Source organism: Epinephelus fuscoguttatus, linkage group LG12 (assembly GCF_011397635.1).
Source record: "Epinephelus fuscoguttatus linkage group LG12, E.fuscoguttatus.final_Chr_v1".
Lineage (NCBI taxonomy): Eukaryota > Metazoa > Chordata > Actinopteri > Perciformes > Serranidae > Epinephelus > Epinephelus fuscoguttatus.
This window is the reverse complement of record NC_064763.1, coordinates 37865949-37885442: the sequence shown is the minus strand read 5'-3', so window position 1 is coordinate 37885442 and position 19494 is coordinate 37865949. Positions and strand designations below refer to the sequence as shown.

The 19494-nt window shown below is 37.3% G+C and overlaps 1 protein-coding gene across 1 annotated transcript; it reads right to left on the bottom strand.

The window, feature by feature from the left end:
* On the bottom strand, positions 1–14732 carry faxdc2 (fatty acid hydroxylase domain containing 2). Its single transcript, XM_049592357.1, has 9 exons — positions 14620–14732; positions 12835–12872; positions 9918–10015; positions 7984–8087; positions 6835–6956; positions 2709–2914; positions 1855–1960; positions 1541–1707; positions 1–751 (listed from the first exon to the last, which is right to left on the bottom strand). The coding sequence occupies exons 1-9, from the start codon at positions 14642–14644 to the stop codon at positions 595–597; spliced, it is 1023 nt and encodes a 340-aa protein (XP_049448314.1). The 5' UTR covers positions 14645–14732; the 3' UTR covers positions 1–594.
* Positions 14733–19494: the final 4762 nt, after the last annotated feature.

Below are 19494 nucleotides of genomic sequence, written 5' to 3'. Positions count from 1 at the left end.
CCTTTTTTAAAATGTTTTAATATTAAACAGTCCAGTTGAAATATTAACACTGTATCGATCACAGAAGGAGATCTCTTTTTCAACATTCATGTCTTTTTATACAACCATTAATGAGGCCTCCTGTAATACATTTAGACATTTTACAATCAAAAATATGTTTAAATGTCACTGGAATGAAAAGTGTTGATGTATCTTCTGTCTGAACAGCAAGTGGATGTAGTCTGGACTGGTGAACTGTAAGTGCTGTTACTAAACATTACTTAAAATACAAAATATGTTTACAAGAATTAATACAAGATCAATGTGCATGCATTTATAATGAACTCCACTAACGTTAAAGCTACAGTGGAAGAATGGATAAAGAAAATCCATGAAATCTGCATGTCTAATAAAGTGCAATCTTTCTACTTGGGAAAATAAAAAGTGAAATTGGTGGCCACTGACAGCGGGCAAACATTCACAATCAGAAACGGATCAAGAGCTTATCTGGATTAAAATAATTAAAATCTAATAATCATTAAAGATTGGGAACCTTATCTTCCCATATCCCAAGTTTGGCAAGGCCTGAGGTTAAAGGTCAGGGGTCACAGGTCATCAGTGGCCCTTCTTGGGATCATCAGGGATGCTCTCGTTTAGAGGGGTGAGGCTGGTGAGCAGGGTGTGGCGTTCATACTGCTTGGTCTGCCTAAATTTGGTGTCAGTGCCGTGGAGCCGATCCAGGAAGCCAAAGACCCCGAAACACTGGTTGAACCTGAAACCAGGAAGGACGTGTGACTACAACTGTTAAAATTATCTACAAACAAGAATGTATTTTTATAAGGAAAACAACAAAATAATAATAATGTTTAAAAAAATTATGACATGGGATCTGTGTTGTCTTTGTGGTCATTTTCCGATTTACAGTAATCAAGAGTCAAAACGTCATCCACCAACAAGTCTCCAAAGCTTGATGTATCTTAGAGAGAGCTCCACTGGTGTCCAAAAACTATTAAAAACATATCTATGAGCCACACTACTGCACTTGGTGACATGTACCTACATTACAATGCAGTTTATTTGAGTCAGTCCCCCATACATTGTAATGCTGATCCCAAATGCTGACTACAGCACAAAATGTGGATTAATCCGCAGCTGAAAATAGTCCCCAAGAAATGTGCTTTTTTCTCCTGAGTAACATTTGCTAAAAACTACAGTGACCAGCTATTTTAATAAATTATTTAGCCTTTTTCAAATTAAAAATGAAAGTATATATTTGTGACCCATTTTAAATATTCACATCTTCAGTAGAAATAAGGCTGAGAGCCACATATAGAGTAAAGAAGAGTATGGAGAGACAGATAGTAGTAAATAGTTAGTTTTGGTATTTTCTGTGGAATTTGTTGACAATAACGTATGAAATATAGTCGGCTCTTGAAGTGAAAAAATAACTACAGGTCACAGTGAATTCCTAATAATCACCTCGATTTTTACAAATAAAAGTTCAACAGATGAATAACGAAAAAGAGAAAGCACTCTCAGAAGAGTGGGCAGGTGGACTCACCTGAGATGGTGGAAGTCATGAAACTCGGGGGAGGGCAGGAAGGGGAGGTGGTATCCACAGTGGGAGATGGTGGTGCTGATCAGAGCCAGGCAGTACCACAGGCAGGTAGTGGTCAGGTGGGATCCCAGGATCACCGGCCCAATTGCCACCGGCAGCATGTTGGAGATCTAGTGGCAACGAAAAGAAAGAAACTGATTTTAGTGGGAAAATCCAGCAAACATTGACAGTAAAATATCTACTGCAATGCTCAGATCTACAGAGATCAAGACATAGACATATACAATAACATGATAACCAGGGAGAGGGTGACTCACCACATGCTCCAAAGGATGAGCATAGATGGAGACGACTCCAATGGGAGCGGTCCACTCATGGTGCTGTTTGTGGAAATGCTTGTAAAGGCTGGGATGGTGGAACAGCCTGAGAGAGAAGACGATAAAGGTCTCAATAAAACACCACGAAGTTATCCACTGATACATTTTTGACAACAAGACTGAGATTCTACAGCCATGCTACTGGCTCTGTGAGGCTGTACTTCGGCACACATTGGCAAAGTTTTCCCTCCTTTCTCCAAGAAAACCCTTTCTGACGGAAAGCTATTAATTTTAACCCAAACCAAGACTTTTATACCTATACCTTTTATACCTATCCTTCACCAAGAAATCCCTTTCTCATAAGAGATACATGGTGCTTTGAGCTAAATACTTATATCAGCATGCTAAAATGCTCACAATGCCAAAGGTAACAGAATCAGGTTCATGGCACAGAAGGTTTTCACATATGAGGTCTTTGCCTTGGTGTAACAACAAGCAAAGGTCAAGCGTAATAAATATATTTATATATAGTTTTGCAGCCAAGGAAATAGAAAATAAAAACTTCGACCTGATGATGTCACTAGGTAAAAGGTCATTACTTTAATTATTACTTTTTGTATTTTCGTTCTGACCCTGATTAAATGTTTTAGCAATATACAGTACCTGTATTTTTGTTTTCTTTACATTTACATCCTTGACTCTTACCACTAGGTGGCAGTAATGTGTAAAGTTCAGTATTTCAGTGACACCTGAATCTCTAATGAGGAAGAAGTGGCCCTTTTCACTGCGGAGACATCTGGGCATATCACAGTAGGATAAGCACAGGTGTAAATAATACAATTAAAGGTCCAAACCTGTGTGAATAGTAAAACATTACTTCCTCCACTAAGGAAAAGAAAGCCAGCTCCATCAGGGCCCAGTGGAAGGTGGGCAGCTCAGGGTCACAGGGGTTCCCTCTCAGGATCATCAGGTGGTAAGCCGCCACCACCATGGACCCCGAGATGAAAACCTGGTTAAAGAGGACGGTCTTCAACGCATGGCGAAGCTTAGCTGGATCCACCTGGAGGACATGGGAGGAGTCAGACAGACGTCAAAACCAGATGTAATCTCAAAAAGTATGCATTTCTTGTTTCTAGTGACAAAAATATTGAATTTACATACACTGCATTAATCTGGCACAGATTTGCATTTGAGGTCATACGGAAAATGTATTTTAAAAGCTAAATTCCATATAAAATTTTGGAATTGAGGAAAAAAATTCACTGAAAAAAAACAAACCTTATTCTTTATGGGTTTAATGTGATTATTTCCCTCATCTTGATCTGATTTTTTTTTTTTTTAAATTACTTTTATTACAAGGACAACTAACAAACAAGAAGAAAAAAACAACTCACAAAAAGAAAAAAAAAAGAAAAAACTTAGACAAAAAGAAGAAAAGGAACAAGACAAAACATAAGCTATATATACATATATATATATATACACAGATAAATAACATTACATACATTTAGCACATGCAGATGTAGTGATGTAATACTTATACCATTAGAGAAGATAACATCTTTGCTATGTGCAGATCTGCTTTCTTGATCTGATTTTTTCTATTCTATTACATTCTACCTTAATCTTCTCGTTTGACACATTTATCCATTTTTATGTAACATTTTTATGTACATGCAAAAAACTTTGTTATAAAGATGATTACAATTAAAAAGTAATTCAAAAAAATAATATGATTTACTGTTTAAGTAGTTCAGTGCATGTAGTGATGGCGACACTTGATGTCTTTAAGGCATTTCATAAGATTCTTTGTGGCTTTCATTTAGCAGGTTTTAAATAAAGATATAACAAAGACGTACATGTTGACAGGTCAGAGTTGATACTCCAACTCAAAAAGTAGCAGTTTGTATCTTATCATCTTAACAACAATGCAAATAAGCAGATGGAAGCTTTCTGTCTCAGCTGAGAAATATCTCCAGATTGTGTGTAAATAACAAACTTGACTTTTCACCAGTAATCTTTGGACCCTGGCTGTAAACACATGGACGTATCATGATGACCTTTTCCATATGTGTTTGGGTGAGCGTGTGTGTGTGTGTGTATGGAGCACACACAAATGAACTTTTGCATAGTTACAGTTAGGGATGCACCGATCCCGATCCACTACTGATTTGTGTGTGTGTTTTGTTTTTATTGCGTGTTATGTACTGTATGTGTTCAGAATATGTGCCGGGTCCCAGGAAGAATACTGGCAGCTAATAGGGATCCTAAACTAAACTGTTATTGGATATTGAGCCAATACTGACTCACAACTGACTCACAACAGCTCAACCGGATATCGGTGACAACAGAGCTGATCTGTTCAACTCCATGTTTACAGTTTCAGCTGCTATGTTATTTTATAGTGGATTTTCATTTCCTGTTTGCCCAAAACATTTACAAAGAATTTTAATTCCTGTTTATGTTAAATGCTTAGTATTGATCAGGCTTGTCTGCACTAGTTTGTGATTTAATGTTTACATTTGTTCGAATTTTATGCAGCTGTATTGTTTTATACTGGCATTTTAATGCCTGTTTAAGTTTTGACAAATGTGTTATTTATGTTAATACTGAGGATTTTTTTTACCAAGTTGTTGGTGCACAATTTCTTATTTTAATAATAAATAACGATTCAGTAAATTTAAAGGCCGTGTTTTGTTTTGGTTTTTTATTACATTTCATTTAAAAACTTGAGAAAGCGATGTTTCAGTCAAGCCTGATGTTCATGTTCTTACATATAAAAGAATAGACACTACTACACAGTGAGGCATACAGCTCATTAATTAAACACTGGATCACAACTAAGTATCGGCAGACACCCAAAGACCAAGTAAATAGGACTGAAGAAATAGGATTGGTGTATCCCTAGTTGCAGTACAGTACTGTTTTGTAATTTTGTGTGTTTACCTGCACAACAACGTAAAGACAGACCTTTTTCACAGCGGACATTTTGACTTGTCAAAGCACAGTTGTTACTTATAACAATAGTGATGGCTCCATTTCATTCACAGCGTGACAGTGAGTGAACAAATGGCCATCTGAAGATTGGCCAAAGGGCTCTGACATGCAATCCAAATCACTAAATTAAGATATGTAGATAGATTGCTTGATAAGAGTTGTAAAATAAAATAAAATAAAATAGGTTAAAGTAGACATTAATGTACTTATCAGTCACAGGATTTCATTATCTCAGAGCAGCGAAATGGACTATAGAAAGCCAACAGGACACACACAATGACTCAGCAGATTAGCTCATTATAGGTGATATAAAGTTTTATGGTTGACATCATCTTATTTCCACCAATTACAGCAAAATATAAATGTCTGTAACTTTATGTCGCCCCATAAAAGTAATATACCCTACAAATGTCGTGTACTTCCATGTAGTGATAACATGCTGCATCTCTGGCAGTATATTCAGAGACAACACTTTACATGATGGATGGGTTATGGATGTAAATCAACCTTAAACTGACTGTTTTAATTCTGCCAATGAACATGAGGTGTATGCACTGTGTGTTTCTGGTTATAGTCTTTGGAAGGTAATCAATAAGATGATTACAGTTGGAGTGTAACCTTCCAGCCCTGGCTATCAGTAATGTCAGTCTTTATCTCTCCAGTGTACATCAACATCTGTTAATGAAACACTGTGAGAAGACTTTGGTCAAACGTACAGGTAGACATGTAACATCCAAAATACCGAGGGCTGTTCTTTTATATACCTACACACTACAAAAAATATTGAGATTTTCATTCATTAAAATAGTATTTATTTTAAAATATATTATTAGTGTTTCTATTGTTGGTGTAAATACCTTAAACTGCAAAATGATTACAGATTATGATGTAAAATAATCAAAAGGTAAAAAAAAATGTGGATTGTAATTTAGAGTATAATGTACTTTTTTCCTTTATTTGGTGTAGTTGATATTCTGGGTTATCCCTTGGTTAATACAGGATAGGCAAAAATAAGCCTGGGACTTGAGCCTTTTCCTTTTTTGGTTATTAACTGTGAGAAAATATGTGTGAAATAATCTTTGTTTCTCCAGATGTATGTAAGCAAAATAAAAAAATGTTTATTAATTCACTCATTTTGTTTCTTCTGGCAGATAAATGCATAAACTTCTCTCAAAACTGAAGCTGTGATTATTAAAGACCAAAGCATATTCCAAAATCTTATTCACTGTGGCCCAAAAGTAATCACAGGAAATAAATTCAATGAACATATCAATAAATGGAGAAATTAATAAAAATATAGATTAATAAATCAATGTGGAAATAAAAGTATAATTAACAATATAATAAAAATAAAAAATAAATGTGGAAATAAATATGTACAGAAATATGCATTGTTTATTTCCTTATTACCCATGAATTTGTTTATTTTTTTGAATTGGCAAAATTTAAATTTATTCAACTATTTAGAATTTATCATGCTTTTTAAAATGCATTTATTTATTCTTATGCTCCCTGTGTCATTTCTATAGAAATGATAAATATTGTGATGCTGGCGAAATTAGAAATTTTATCCACAAAAAACGTCTAAAAACTGATCAAACTAATCTTTATGTCTTGTCGAAGGAATTAAGTTATATTAATTCTATTCATCCACTTACTGATGCAGTTTAACCCAATAAGGTAAGAAGACTGACATTAGATGGATTTATTATCTGTCACTACATCAAATGTCAATAATGCAAATGTTACTGTATCAGAGGTTTAATAGGAAAATATGGTGAAATCCACAGTATTAGCTGTTCATGCTGTAACGATATTGGTGTAAGAAGTGGAGGCCCAAGTGAAGTTAGTATCTCTGTACTCGCAAATATAATATTCCTAGCAGTAATAATAGTGGAGGAGGCTCTATTGGTTGTGGTACTAGTGGTGGTATTAATAGTAAAACAAGAGGAGACGCTCTAACATATCTATTAGAGGACATACCGGGTTATTCTTGTCCACCTGGATGCGGTAGCGGGTGATGAAGGCGGGTTTACCGGTGGTGTCCACCAGCAGCAGCAGACCATTTGTCACCCAGAACGCCAGAGTGGGGACCAACATTGTGCCTGTTGAGAAAAACAAAAGCTGCTGTCACAGAATGAAACGATGATGGCAGCGCCTGACGTGGGCCTGAATATTTTAGCCAAGGCTGTACATGACTTTTTCCACAACTTGAGATAAAAAAACAAAAATATTTGAACAATGTGTCATGATAAATGCTGCAAACAACTCACTGATATTTTTAAGAAACGTCTGGCCTTTAGCATTTTCTGATCTGACTATAAAACAGATTATGTTTTAAAAACTGTCATTTTCACAGATATCAAACAGGATTGCACCTTGTGAGATTATCTTTTTTTATTACTTGCGCTTTGCTTTATTGTTTTATCTTAATGTGTATTACATAATCACTTTGGAGGAATGCCTGGCTTACAATAATCGCCCTGTCTTGTAAAGCGTATTCGTTTGGACTGGCAGCACAGAATGTCCTTCATAGATCATATCAGGTTGAGGAACACCTTCCGATGTGCAAAACAGCTGGACAGTTCATGGACAACAACAACAAGACTGCTGCATCATCAGAGTGAGTAAGTCGACACCAGAGGTCATGTCTTGAGGTTATATATGATATGCAGAACTGAACAGCTGTTCTCAATGCTACACAAACATGCTATTTCCTCTGTAGATAAGGTGCTCTTTTGTGCAGTGTCATAACTCTGAAAACAAAGTCCTGTTTGTGTCTCCAGGGGGATGAAACCCTGTGTGTAATCTAATTTAAAGCTACATTAGTAAATATCTTTAAGTACTGTGAAAATTCTAAAATGTTAGAACTGAATACAGGAATAGTTAGAGGGCTATATAGATCCGTAAAGCCACCTATTTCCAAGCCTTTCATAGCAATACAAAGTATGTATTGATTAAAAAAGCAGGTCATTCAGCCGCTATCATGTAGCAGACATACTGCTGTGTGTTTGATTTGGCCTCACAAAGACTGTTCTGTCATGAAAGGTCAGTAGTCTGGTTGGTTGCAACATGTTCTTTTACAGAGCACTTTTTTGACAAGAAAAAAAACCCCAAGATGTTATGTCTTACCTAAGTAGAACAAAGCAGTTTCATGACCCTCAAAAGTATTGTGCAGTTTCATCCACAAGTTCTGCCAAAAATCTCCAGAAGCTCCCCAGAATCTCTGAAGATGCCTGGAGGAGGAAATGTTATCAAATGTCAAAGTTCACAAGATTTTTACATGGCAAAACCAATGTTTATTCTTTTGTACACTTTTTCTAGAGAACTCATCCCACACTTTATGGCTCGTGCACCAACCGAGAAACAGTTGAACTAAAAACAATAAGTTTGCAATGGCTGACAGCCACCTAGCAGCCACCTAATAATGCCCTAACTACCCAGAAACACTGTAGCAACCATGTACCAAGAACCTCTATATACCCTTGCAATCATATATAAGTAGGCTATGTTAACATGGACATGAATAATCCCTGTATTAACGGGTTTTGGAGTATCACGTTTATGTGTTTGAGCATGTAAACACCGAGCTGGAGTACTCAGAAAGAAACTGGGAATATCAGGGGAAAATGAGTAGCCTGATTTCTCTGAGCTCATGTAAACACCATGTCCTGAATATGATCATAACTAGGATAAGCGACATACAACTGTTATTCATGTAACTGCACTCATACTGAACACACAGCCACATCCTGACAAAAACCTTCTGGCAAAAACTTTGTGTCATATCCTGAAATTTAAGTCACGCCATGCCCGCCTATGCAAAACTGTCAGATGGAAAACCTACCTTGACCTGCATGCATTTATTGTGAAAAAAAAAAGACCCGGTCTGAGCACCCTGTTTCGAATATTCCCAAAGATAATTAGACCCGATCCAAAATTAGATTAACCCCTGCAGACACTAACAGAGAGAGAACAACAGCAGCAGCAGCAGCAGCAGCACTCTGCACTTTCGCCTGCCACTGCTTGTTTATTATTGCTGGTGACTGATTATTTTCCAAGACTAATTTTTAGAAGTAACGGAAAGTCCTATTTTTATCTCCTGCACCAACAATGAAACATTCTGTAGCCAAGTGGGTGAGACAGTTATTAACAACTGTCCAAGCAATTTATAGAAAAACTTCACCCACCAAATGACCATTTGTCTATCAATTACTCACCCTATGTAACACTGAAAACTTTGTTTTTCTTGCATGCCACTATGGTGAACGAAGAATCCAAAAACAGAGAAAAATCCTTGATGAATTTAAATGATAGGGTTCCATGGTTAAATACAACAAAACTATATCTAAACATCAGTATACAAAGTCTCAGTTATCCAGTCATACGCTCAGTACGACCCAAACACATGCATCTCCCTGAAAAAGTTGTAATTAAAAACTCTTCCACATTAATCATTTCAGGCACCGATCAGTAGCATGTCTGCCCTATAATGTGGAAGTGTTTTAACTTGTAAGAATGCATGTGTTTGGGAAGTACTGAGCACACAATTCATTAAATGAGACTTGGATTGAGAGTTTAAAAACAGAAAACAGTATTTTCTCTGTTTTCGGATTCTTCGTTCACCAGGGAGGCATGTGAGAAAATAAAGTTTTCTTTACAAATTCAAAATAACACAGTGATTGATATACTTTTTATCATTTGGAGGGTAAAGAATTCCTTTAATATCTATTAATTAAATTTAGAGATATAATTAATCTGTTAATTAGGGTACTCATTTTCTAAAATATTTTTCCTGTGGAGATAATGATGTACCAGGTGATCACCACCACACCTGACCGACTGGACCAAGTATAATTTGGACCCAATCAGACTGTCCAGTCCTGCTTAATACTGGCATGATGATTCCCATCCACTTCTCTTCTTTCCCTTAGCTGTTCTTTTTTTATTGCGCACTGATGTAAGACCCTGCGACACTGCCCCTCCTCAGGTTCATCTCAAGTTCATGTCAGGACAAGCTATTCGTTTGTTGTATTCTAACACTATAAACTGTAAGGTAATCCTACCATGTCAGCGAGTTGCCAAATGCAGCCAAGAACAAGATTCCAGATCCGATGACAACCGCAGCTTTCTTCACAGAGTCCCACAGTCCTCCAGGGCCCTCCTGCGCAGAGAAAAAGCAACAATGGTGTATGTATGAATCTCTCTGTTATACTCTGATGAGACAGTGCAATCTCGCCATGCTGAGCTACATCAGAAACAGCTTACGCGGTGGAAATGTCTCTAAAACAACAGTGAGGATGGCAGCACTGTGGCGTCTTAGGTCTATTCTGTTAACAGTGATCTACACAGACAAAGAAGACTTTAAGGCTTATGTTTCCATAAGGACGAGGCATTTGGCACCCTGGGACTGAATAGAGATAACACACGTTAATAAAGAAAGTGAGACTGAAGAGAAAAATAAATCAGGCAGCAGGAGAGAAACCCTCGTGTGCCTCTGAGTCCTTGTGTATCTTAAAGGAATACTTCACCCACTAAATGACCATTTGTAAATCAATAGGTCATGTTGTGTTACCTTGAATTCATGACAAAAACTTTGTTATTCTCCTGTGCCTTCAGGGACAACAGCGAACATTTTGATGAACTGACAGCAAAACTATATCAAAATATTAATTTACAAAGTCTCATACGAGTGCTGCAGTATAACCCAAGTCTCATTAACTAGTCATGTGTTTGGGAAGCACTGAGCATACGACGGACAGAGTTTTGCTGTGTTTAAACGCTGCAGTCAATCAATGTTCATTAAAGCATTTAATTGTAGGACTGCAATGAAAATAGGCTTTATTGTTTTTTGGTCTTAATGATCAGAAGTAGTGAAGTGCAGAGTTTGAGTGTATTTTGTATTTTCTTTTTTTGTTTTAAGATATTTTTTGGGCAGTTTTGCCTGTAATTGATAGGAAAGTCAAGTGTGAAAGGGAGAGAGAGAGGGAATGACATGCAGCAAAGGGCCACAGGCTGGAGTTGAACCCGGGCTGCTGCGGCAACAGCCCTGCACACTGGGCGCCCGCTCCATCCACCAAGCCACTGTCGCCCCAGTGTATTTTGTATTTTCAATCAAAGAAAGAGTCATGTCACATGATTACTCCCACAATAACCTAAATACTGCACTTGTTTGCCTGAAAATATAAATACAGGGAACATGGTGAACAGAAACAGACAGAGCCATATTAAATGGCTGTGAAACTGAAATGTGAAATTTGAATGAGGACAGTGTTGACTGCACAGTAAATACATTTTAGATTAAGGTTTTCCCCATGTATGCCTTTTAATATTGGATGTGCTGTAAAGAAAATGTATTTTAGTGTGACCATAACAGATTTAAACAAATTTTGTGTCTCTTACAATAAATTAATTTAAATTTATTTCGATTTTTTACTTCTATCTCAAATACTTCATGTTAAATATGTCCAACGAATCCATGGTGCATTTAGTAAGAGCAAAATCTGAGCCAGCCACGCTGAGAGAAAACTGGATCAGTTCTCTCAGCGGGAATTAAGTCCAGAGATTGATGTCACATTCACCAGACCTTCTAAAATGCCAGCTTTTACCCCGGCTGCCCTTTGCCCAGCCATGGCAACAGTGGGAACAATGATACTCAAATGGCTACTGACACTGATGCATCCTTGGACATCTATCCTTATGAGGACATTTGGTTCTCTAAGCAATCTGTAGTCTTCATCCCCAAACACACTGTCTATATTTTTCCACTACAGTAAACTGCACTCTCTCATAACTCTCCTTAACATTTTTTTATTATTATGTGCATGACCGATTATTTGCCATCTTCTCTTTGTTCCCTGCAGGTCTCCACAAATTTACACACGAGGGAAGAAATGTAACTTGTCAGGTCGAGCCTGTCCCCAAGAACAAAACAGCAAACAGGACAAAAGGGAGGTGCAAAGTTTATATAACAGGTGTTTTAACAGCAAAGCACATGTGCTACAAAGTGCGTAACAGAGAGGCAACACAGATAAATACAGAGTGGACAACATGAGAGGTAAAAATACAGAAAAATTAGACACTTTTAGGAAAGTGTAAAGGTTTATTAAAGGCATGATCTCTGGTTTGGAGAGTCAGGCAGAAAAAACATTATTTAAAAATCGTTTTAAGTCTTTGAGACTTGAAAATAAATGTAAAACTTGCAATATATTAGCAGTGACAAAAAGCATTTTATACCTTTTCTCACGCTAAAATAATATTTGCAAACAATGATCGATGGTTATGTTTGATGAAAACTAAATAACAGGAACACAAACTTCTACACGAACACAAACTTCTAACATACAGTATGTTTTGTCAGACCATGATACTTGAGGCTTGACCCATGTAGGTTTCCTGAGGATAATCTTGAATTTTATCATTTTCATGCTCCACAATGTGCAAGGATTCTGTGTTTCTTGGGAGGATGTCAGAGACTTTGATGCAGACAGTAAAGGAATCTATACGGGCACTTTAATTATTTAAATGTATAAAATGATTTGTGGTTCATACCCTCAATTGAAATATATAGGATGATAAATTTTATTAACTAGTAGTGGTCTGGAAGAAGCTGTAATCATACAGTGTATGGCACTGAAGGGATAAAATTAAATAAGATATCCAAACACCTAATAACATTTATAATAAAACTGCAAAAATGTTCATAATTATTAAGGAAAATAACCGAACCTATAAATAACAAAACATCCACACATGTGCTCAGTACTTTTTCTTTCATGAGATACCACAGAAGTTAACAGATCGCATTATTATTTGCCCATTCTCCAAGGTTAATAAACCCTGCCACCCTCTAAAGGGTTGTGCCCGTTGGCTGTGACTCATCATATTGTGTTAATGCTGACCCGCCCTAATTAGATCATCTATATTGTTTACTTATGTAATAGCACATCACGGTGTTCAGTCACAAAGGTGCTTTGTTCTTACCTGTCTGCTGCTGCCTGTCATGGCACCGCCCCTCGTGTCTGTAAGCACAATAATAAATACACTGTAAACTCTTTATTTATTTATTTATTCTCCAGGTAGAATTAGAACAGATTCATAACCACACACAGCAAGTCTTTAAAGGGGTGAACACATCTATCTATCTATCTGATAAATTAAAATAAAATACAATCATATAAAATGATAACAAGATGGGTGATTTTGGGGGGAAATTTGAATGGGTGTGCTGTCCCACAATAACTGATGGCAGAAGATTGAAGATTAATGTTCTGCTGATTATTTTGAAAGGAAGGTGGCCTAATCTCAGCTGACTTGCAAAATAATACTGTGTTTAAAAACCAGATCTTTTGTTTTCCTTTTGTGATGACGATCAAGTTTTTTTGCTTAGTCTAAGAAAATAACTTTCATTTCTTATTTTCCCACAGTGTGACAAAACTCAGACGTGGCCCCATATACTGGACTACTCCACCAATTAAATTTTTATTTATTTTTTTTTTAAATTTAACAGCCCAACAACAGTCGACTGCTTTTATCTTTCCATGGTACAATAATCATCTGAGTGCTGTGTAGCCTGGTGCAAAATTTACAGCTGGAGGATTATGCGTAATCCTATTATAATACAGTGAGCAATTTTTCTAGTCAAATTCTTGTGGATAAAAACCTGCCCTACATCCACTAAATCTCTCTGTTTGTAGCTGAGCGAGATATGGAAAGTTAAGGGGACGAAAGGAACAAAAAGCATATAGAGATTACAGAAAAGGGCATCAAATTATATTCAAAATGTATTTTGCTTAGTGTCATGTCACTTCACTGACACTTGATCTTCACAGTGCATAATGACGTATGTGCAGCATTTGACACACAGAGAGGACGATGATGAGTTTGTGACATGACAGCGAGATTAAAAACCAATTTTGGTTCAATATGCAACTTAGAAAAAAGTGATGTGAACCTTGGAACTACTGCAAGTACACCGAGAATTGACTTTCAGTAAACTAGGAGAAATGTTGTTTACACTAGTTCACTTTTTATTCACTTTTTTTAGTATTTATTTTAGTTTTGATACCTTTTTGTGTGCGTTTTATCTTTTACTATTTATTGCCTGTCTATTTCTGACTTGACAGAGTGCTTTTTACACAGGAATTCTTATGTAACCAGACTGCGCACAGGTCCACAAATGGCACATGATGTTGTCTCATCTTTTTTTTTTTTTAGACAGACAACTTTTTTTTTTTTTTAACTTAAATTAACTTAACTTAATTTAAAATTTTACTGTGGAAACCCAGACACAAATTATCACACTAATTATCAATCATATCAGAGTATTTATATGTCTCGAAGTTGGTGTTTTAAACTTTTTAAAAATATATATATTAAAAACAAAAGATATTTTACTAAATAAGAGAGAACTAAGGGCCTTAATTAGGCTACTTGATTTCAATTAAGCTAAATTTATTAAAAATAAATCTAAAAACAGCCTTGACATATCTTAAAATAATGCTGAGCCAAAACAATAAAAGCATGCAGTCATATACGTCACAAATATCGAAATATCACAGTAAAATGGTGGAAAATTGTAACTGTAAGCACTTTACACACAGATAAGGAACTGAGCAGTCTTCCACTAACAACAATAACCGGTAAAAGGTAACACTGCTTTGTTTCCGTCACGCAGACAGCTGTGGGCCTAACTCAACACCAGCTTTTATAAAGTGACTAAAGCCGACTCCACCGACTTGTTACCGGTCAGAGAAATAACCGACTCACCGCTGACTCTGGTGTCCACCGTCATGTCTCCTCGCGGTCTCTCCTCGACTCTTCACATGCTTTCAAAACAACCGTGTATTTACAACAGCGAGCCACTTCTGATTGGCTGAATCGTGGTCAGCTGACTCAGCCTGTATGCGGAAGCTGTTTTTCCTCTCTGCCTCTTGACCACATAAAACTTGACTATTCAGGTTAAGGTTGAGACTCAGCAGGGAGGCTGGGGTGTCAAAGCATGCTGACGGGCACGTTTAAGTGGATAAGTGAGAAACGATTACAGTAGAACATACTCTATTGTAGTTATTGTCTGTTTTATAATATAATGGTGTTCATCCTCAGACAGGAAACCCATATATTTGAAGAAAAACTGTTGAAAGACTTAAATAGTAGTAGCCTAGTGTTATGGTACTTTTATGAGTGTTGAACAATAAAATATTTCACCCATAGCTGGAGCAATTGGTCTATGAATCGATTAGTTGACTGTTATTAGCCTTAGTGCAGCTGTTTTGATTTTCAATTCATCGCTAAAGTAATTTTTCGAGCAAAAGCATCAAACATCGTAAAGATTTACTACTTTATTTTGTTTTATAACATCATAAACAGACTGTCGTTAGATTTTGGACCACTGGTCAGACACAACAAGTAGATTACAAGATGTCCCCTTCGCCTTTAAGAAATTGTAGTTTGGCATCTATTTATTTTGACATGTCTGTAGTCACACATTGCAAATTCCCGTGTTGTAAAATTAGCAATGAGAAAGCATAATAAAGTGGGCTGAGAGGACAATTCAGCTGACATTTTTAGTGTTGGGTATTCAGATTCTGTAGGCTATAACCCGCACATGCTCTGTGCAGTCTGCTCCTAAAAGTGCCTAGTATAAAACGTGTCAGAAATATGCTTTTTAACTTTTTAAAAAAGACAAATAATTTCCCTAAAACAGCTGGGCACTGTAGTTTTTAGCTAATGTTACTCAAACAGGAGGAAACAGTGCATTTGTTGGGAAGTATTTTCAGCTGCGGATTAATACACATATGGTTCTCTTGTGAGTATTTATAGCAGTAGGAAGATGTCGATGGACCAAAATAAACTACAGTGGCCAAATTCATCGCAGTGAAGGAAACTGTCACCCAGTGCAACACTTTGGCAAACTGATGTGGTTTTTTTTTTTTAGTTTTTGGAGAACAATGGGGCTCTGTGGCACAGAGAATAAGATACATCAGGCTTCACAGAGACTCAATTCATTGTTGGTTTTGGTCATTTCATGGTATTTGACAATAAGAAGAACATCCCCAGACTTATCCTTTAAAGCTACTTAAGGGGGAATTAAAGATGGAAAACTGAGTCTCAAGGGGTTCACAAAAGAGCACGTTTCATCTGGAAGCAAGAGGGAAACATTTAGCCTCCTCACACCCTTCCTACAGTTCGCTCCACCAATGAGATCCGTCTCCAGAGCAGCTCGGCCTCCAAAGACATGTTCAGACACAACTCCAACGTGCTGTTCAGTAATAATACACTGTACAGTACAGTACGGCCACTGTAGGGGTAATAATGATGACTCCAGGCTGCACACACACATACACACAAACACACACTCTGTCCTCTGCCTTCCACTCATCAATGGCATCTCCTTCAGTTATCACTCAACACTCCTTGACACAGATAACCTTCAGGCCTGTCTGCTGCAGCAGCAACATGAGGCTCCCCTATCGCCCATGATTACAGTACAGGGGGTCAGTCCTCCATGATCATTATGTAAAATGAGAGTGACTTTGACCACAGGTGTGTGGATCAGACCCGGAAAACCCCCTTTAATAGATGTACAGGAGAAGTTAGCATTTCTTACTTTAATCAGGACATTTCCTCCCCTACACAGAGACTTGATTGGGAATTTATACATTAAAATATTTCATTATTGCCTGTATTTAAAATGAAATCTGCTTAAGCAATTCATTTCATGGTACCTCTGGATATTTTCTATATTATAAAAGACTAGCTGTGTCATGTCATACCAGCTACATAAAAGATTAATGCTGCACCTCTCGTATCTGTAACCACTATAGTCTAAATATTCTTGAACACACACTTTTATTTAGGCACAGCTCTGTGATGGTTGACTGTTACCTCATGTTCTGGGGACATAGATGCTCAAATCTATTCTCATATCACCCAGAAGGGGGCACCAAATATTTCAAATCAGAAAGCTCACTGTGCGTGTGGTGAGCAGAGGTTATGAAATTTATACCACACACTAAATTAAAATTCCATTCACAAGATTAGGTGCTATCATTCTGCATGACTGTGTTTCATCATGCATTTTATTTTGAAATTTACTGTACTGACCGGTCTTGTCCTGACATGATTCTTTCATACTAATTATTCTATTATTTATGTTGTATGGGTGGCAGTGAGAAAGCAAACAAGTGATTTTGTTGAACAATGCCACTCTTTCGTCTGGGAAAGTCTATGAAACCTCAGACTAGAAAAACATTTACCTATCGTGTAACGTTAAATCATAGATGACTATTTTCCATGTTAACTTCAGTTCCAGAATCTTTACTTTGAATGATATTTTATCCTACACTGACTGAGACAAGATTCATAAATTACAGCCAATGATAAGTGTCACCAGTGATTTACTGTCACCATGTATAATGAGCCAGCAGGTGACTCCTCCTGAATAAAGTGGTGTTTTAATGCACAGCTCAGCTCTGACCTCTAGTGGCAGGCTGTTGCCACTGCATCAGTGTCCTGCAGGGTTTTGGCACACATCTGTCACTTGCCCTCCACATGGATTGGATTGGGATTTCAGTATATCATGACCCATTTTTTTTTTACATGGGTGCCTGTGTGTAGTTTCAGGACTATAGTTCCTTTACGTTCAAAATAAAAGTGGAGTGAGGAGGCAACTTATTTAACCATGCTTTGAGTTAAGCCTTCGCATGGGATTTGTTGATAGCAGGCCTTTTTCACTGCAGACATTTTGACACTTCACAGTAGGAAAAAATCTGGTGTAAATAATATAACGTGTAATGTTTGAATTCCATTTAGCTGCCTCAGTTTTAGGGTCCTGGTACTATTCGTACGTCACACTGTCATGGCTGGGACACGTGAATGTCCTGTTGTTAACAGACGAGTCAATAAAGCATGTCAGTGCTAAAAAATAATGAAAGGGCAACTCATAAAGTATTGATTTGAAGAAATTAGTATTTAATCATGGGTTAGTGAGTTTATGTATTTGATTATTTGGGAGAAACCGAAAATTTAAAATTACTAAATGTAATAAACTCAGAGTCTGATATTTCCACGATGACGTAACTATCCAGAAACATGTAGACCTGCTGCGCTGAACACGCTCTACCTGTGTAGCTTCTGTGTATCATGGGCGTGTGAGTTCTTTTCTTAACAGGCACGACCATACCCATTAAATGGGTGTCAGCAAGTTTACCCTCTTGGAGCTGATCAAACCTGTTTTGGCTTCTCTTTATCTTTTAAAATCAATTAAGCAGGATTCAAAGGTCTGTTTAATGACAGGGGCTGCACAAATTCTGCTGGAGCTGTCTTATCTGACTTTTATTTGGATTTGGATTTAGCCCATTAAGTTGAGGCTACAGCTGTGTTGTGCATTGTGGCAGGCTGATTGTATCCAAGGAAGGCCCTATACTTAAGCCTGTGACCTTTGACCTCTGCTGCACATTAACTGCATCTCATTTTCCTCCTGTTTTTATCATTTATTCATTATATTAAGCAGATTTTAGCATGCTACGATGGTGAACATGGTAAAAAAAAATACAGCATTAAAGCATCAGCATTGTCATTATGGGGCAGCTGTGGCTCAGATGAAGAAGGACATCCACTAATACAGATCAGTGGTTGGATTCCCAGTTCCTCCCCCAGAGGAAAATGTTGCTGCTCACAGAAGTCTTTTCTTTGTCTCAACAGACACAAACCAGCTTGTTATTTGGAGTTACAAAATTCTGATAAGAAGATAAGAATACTAAACTGTGATAAGAATAACTTTAACAGTTCTTTGCTGTGATTGTAGGCTTCTTGAAGGTTTCGAGAGATGATTAGTTCAGACAAATAAACATTACAGCAGCAACAGAAGAAAAAGAGTTTGATAACATGGTCAAAATGTTATATTGAGCTCAGTTATGTCTAGGAGAAAAAGAGATCTTATCTTAGATTGTTGAAGTGTCCTTGGGCAAGATACTGAACCCCAGATTGGTACTGGTGTGCCATTTGTATGTGAAAGAATATGAATGTTTAACTGAGTAGCAGGTGGCACCTTGTAGACCTCAGCCACCAGTGTGTGAACAGGTGAATCGGGCATGTCTAGACAAGAAGGGTGCTATGTAAAGGCAAGTCCACTGTGATGAGGATGTTGGCACTAGCTCAAAATATGTGGCACTAGCCATGTTTAGATGCGCATCTAGAAGTATTGCATCGGAAAATTATGATGGAAACGCCAAAATTCTAATTAAAATCCCCTGATTCGCACAAACTAAAATACGCTCGCTTTAGCCGGGTTTTGGTTGATTCGAAAAAATGTTGATTTGCAAAACAGGGGATGGAAACAGTTATGTTCGAATTAAGTCTGACATAGCGCACCTCTCTCCATGGTGATATCCACACTCCGGGTCGGGAAGGCGGTAATGCATTTACAAGCTGGTTGCCAACCGCCAGAAAACGTAGAAGAAGAATGCGAAACTTGTTTTGTTTCCGGTTCTGCGGAAAACTTGCACAAGTTCATAGTTTTCACCAAAGTTCGAACATTTAATGGAAACACACAGGATTCGTATTTCTTTTAATGCGCATTTCCCAATAATTCGAATCACTTTTGGATGGAAACATAGATTGATTCACAGTTGACAAATTGAG

What these genes read in the sequence shown, in the direction of transcription:
- faxdc2 (XM_049592357.1), bottom strand. Translation starts at nt 14,644, where the DNA reads ATGACGGTGGACACCAGAGTCAGCG. An exon ending in TTTGGCAACTCGCTGACATG is followed by an intron (nt 8,088 to 9,917) that starts GTAGGATTACCT and finishes TTCCTCCTCCAG; the next exon opens with GCATCTTCAGAGATTCTGGG. An exon ending in AACTGCTTTGTTCTACTTAG is followed by an intron (nt 6,957 to 7,983) that starts GTAAGACATAAC and finishes TTTTCTCAACAG; the next exon opens with GCACAATGTTGGTCCCCACT.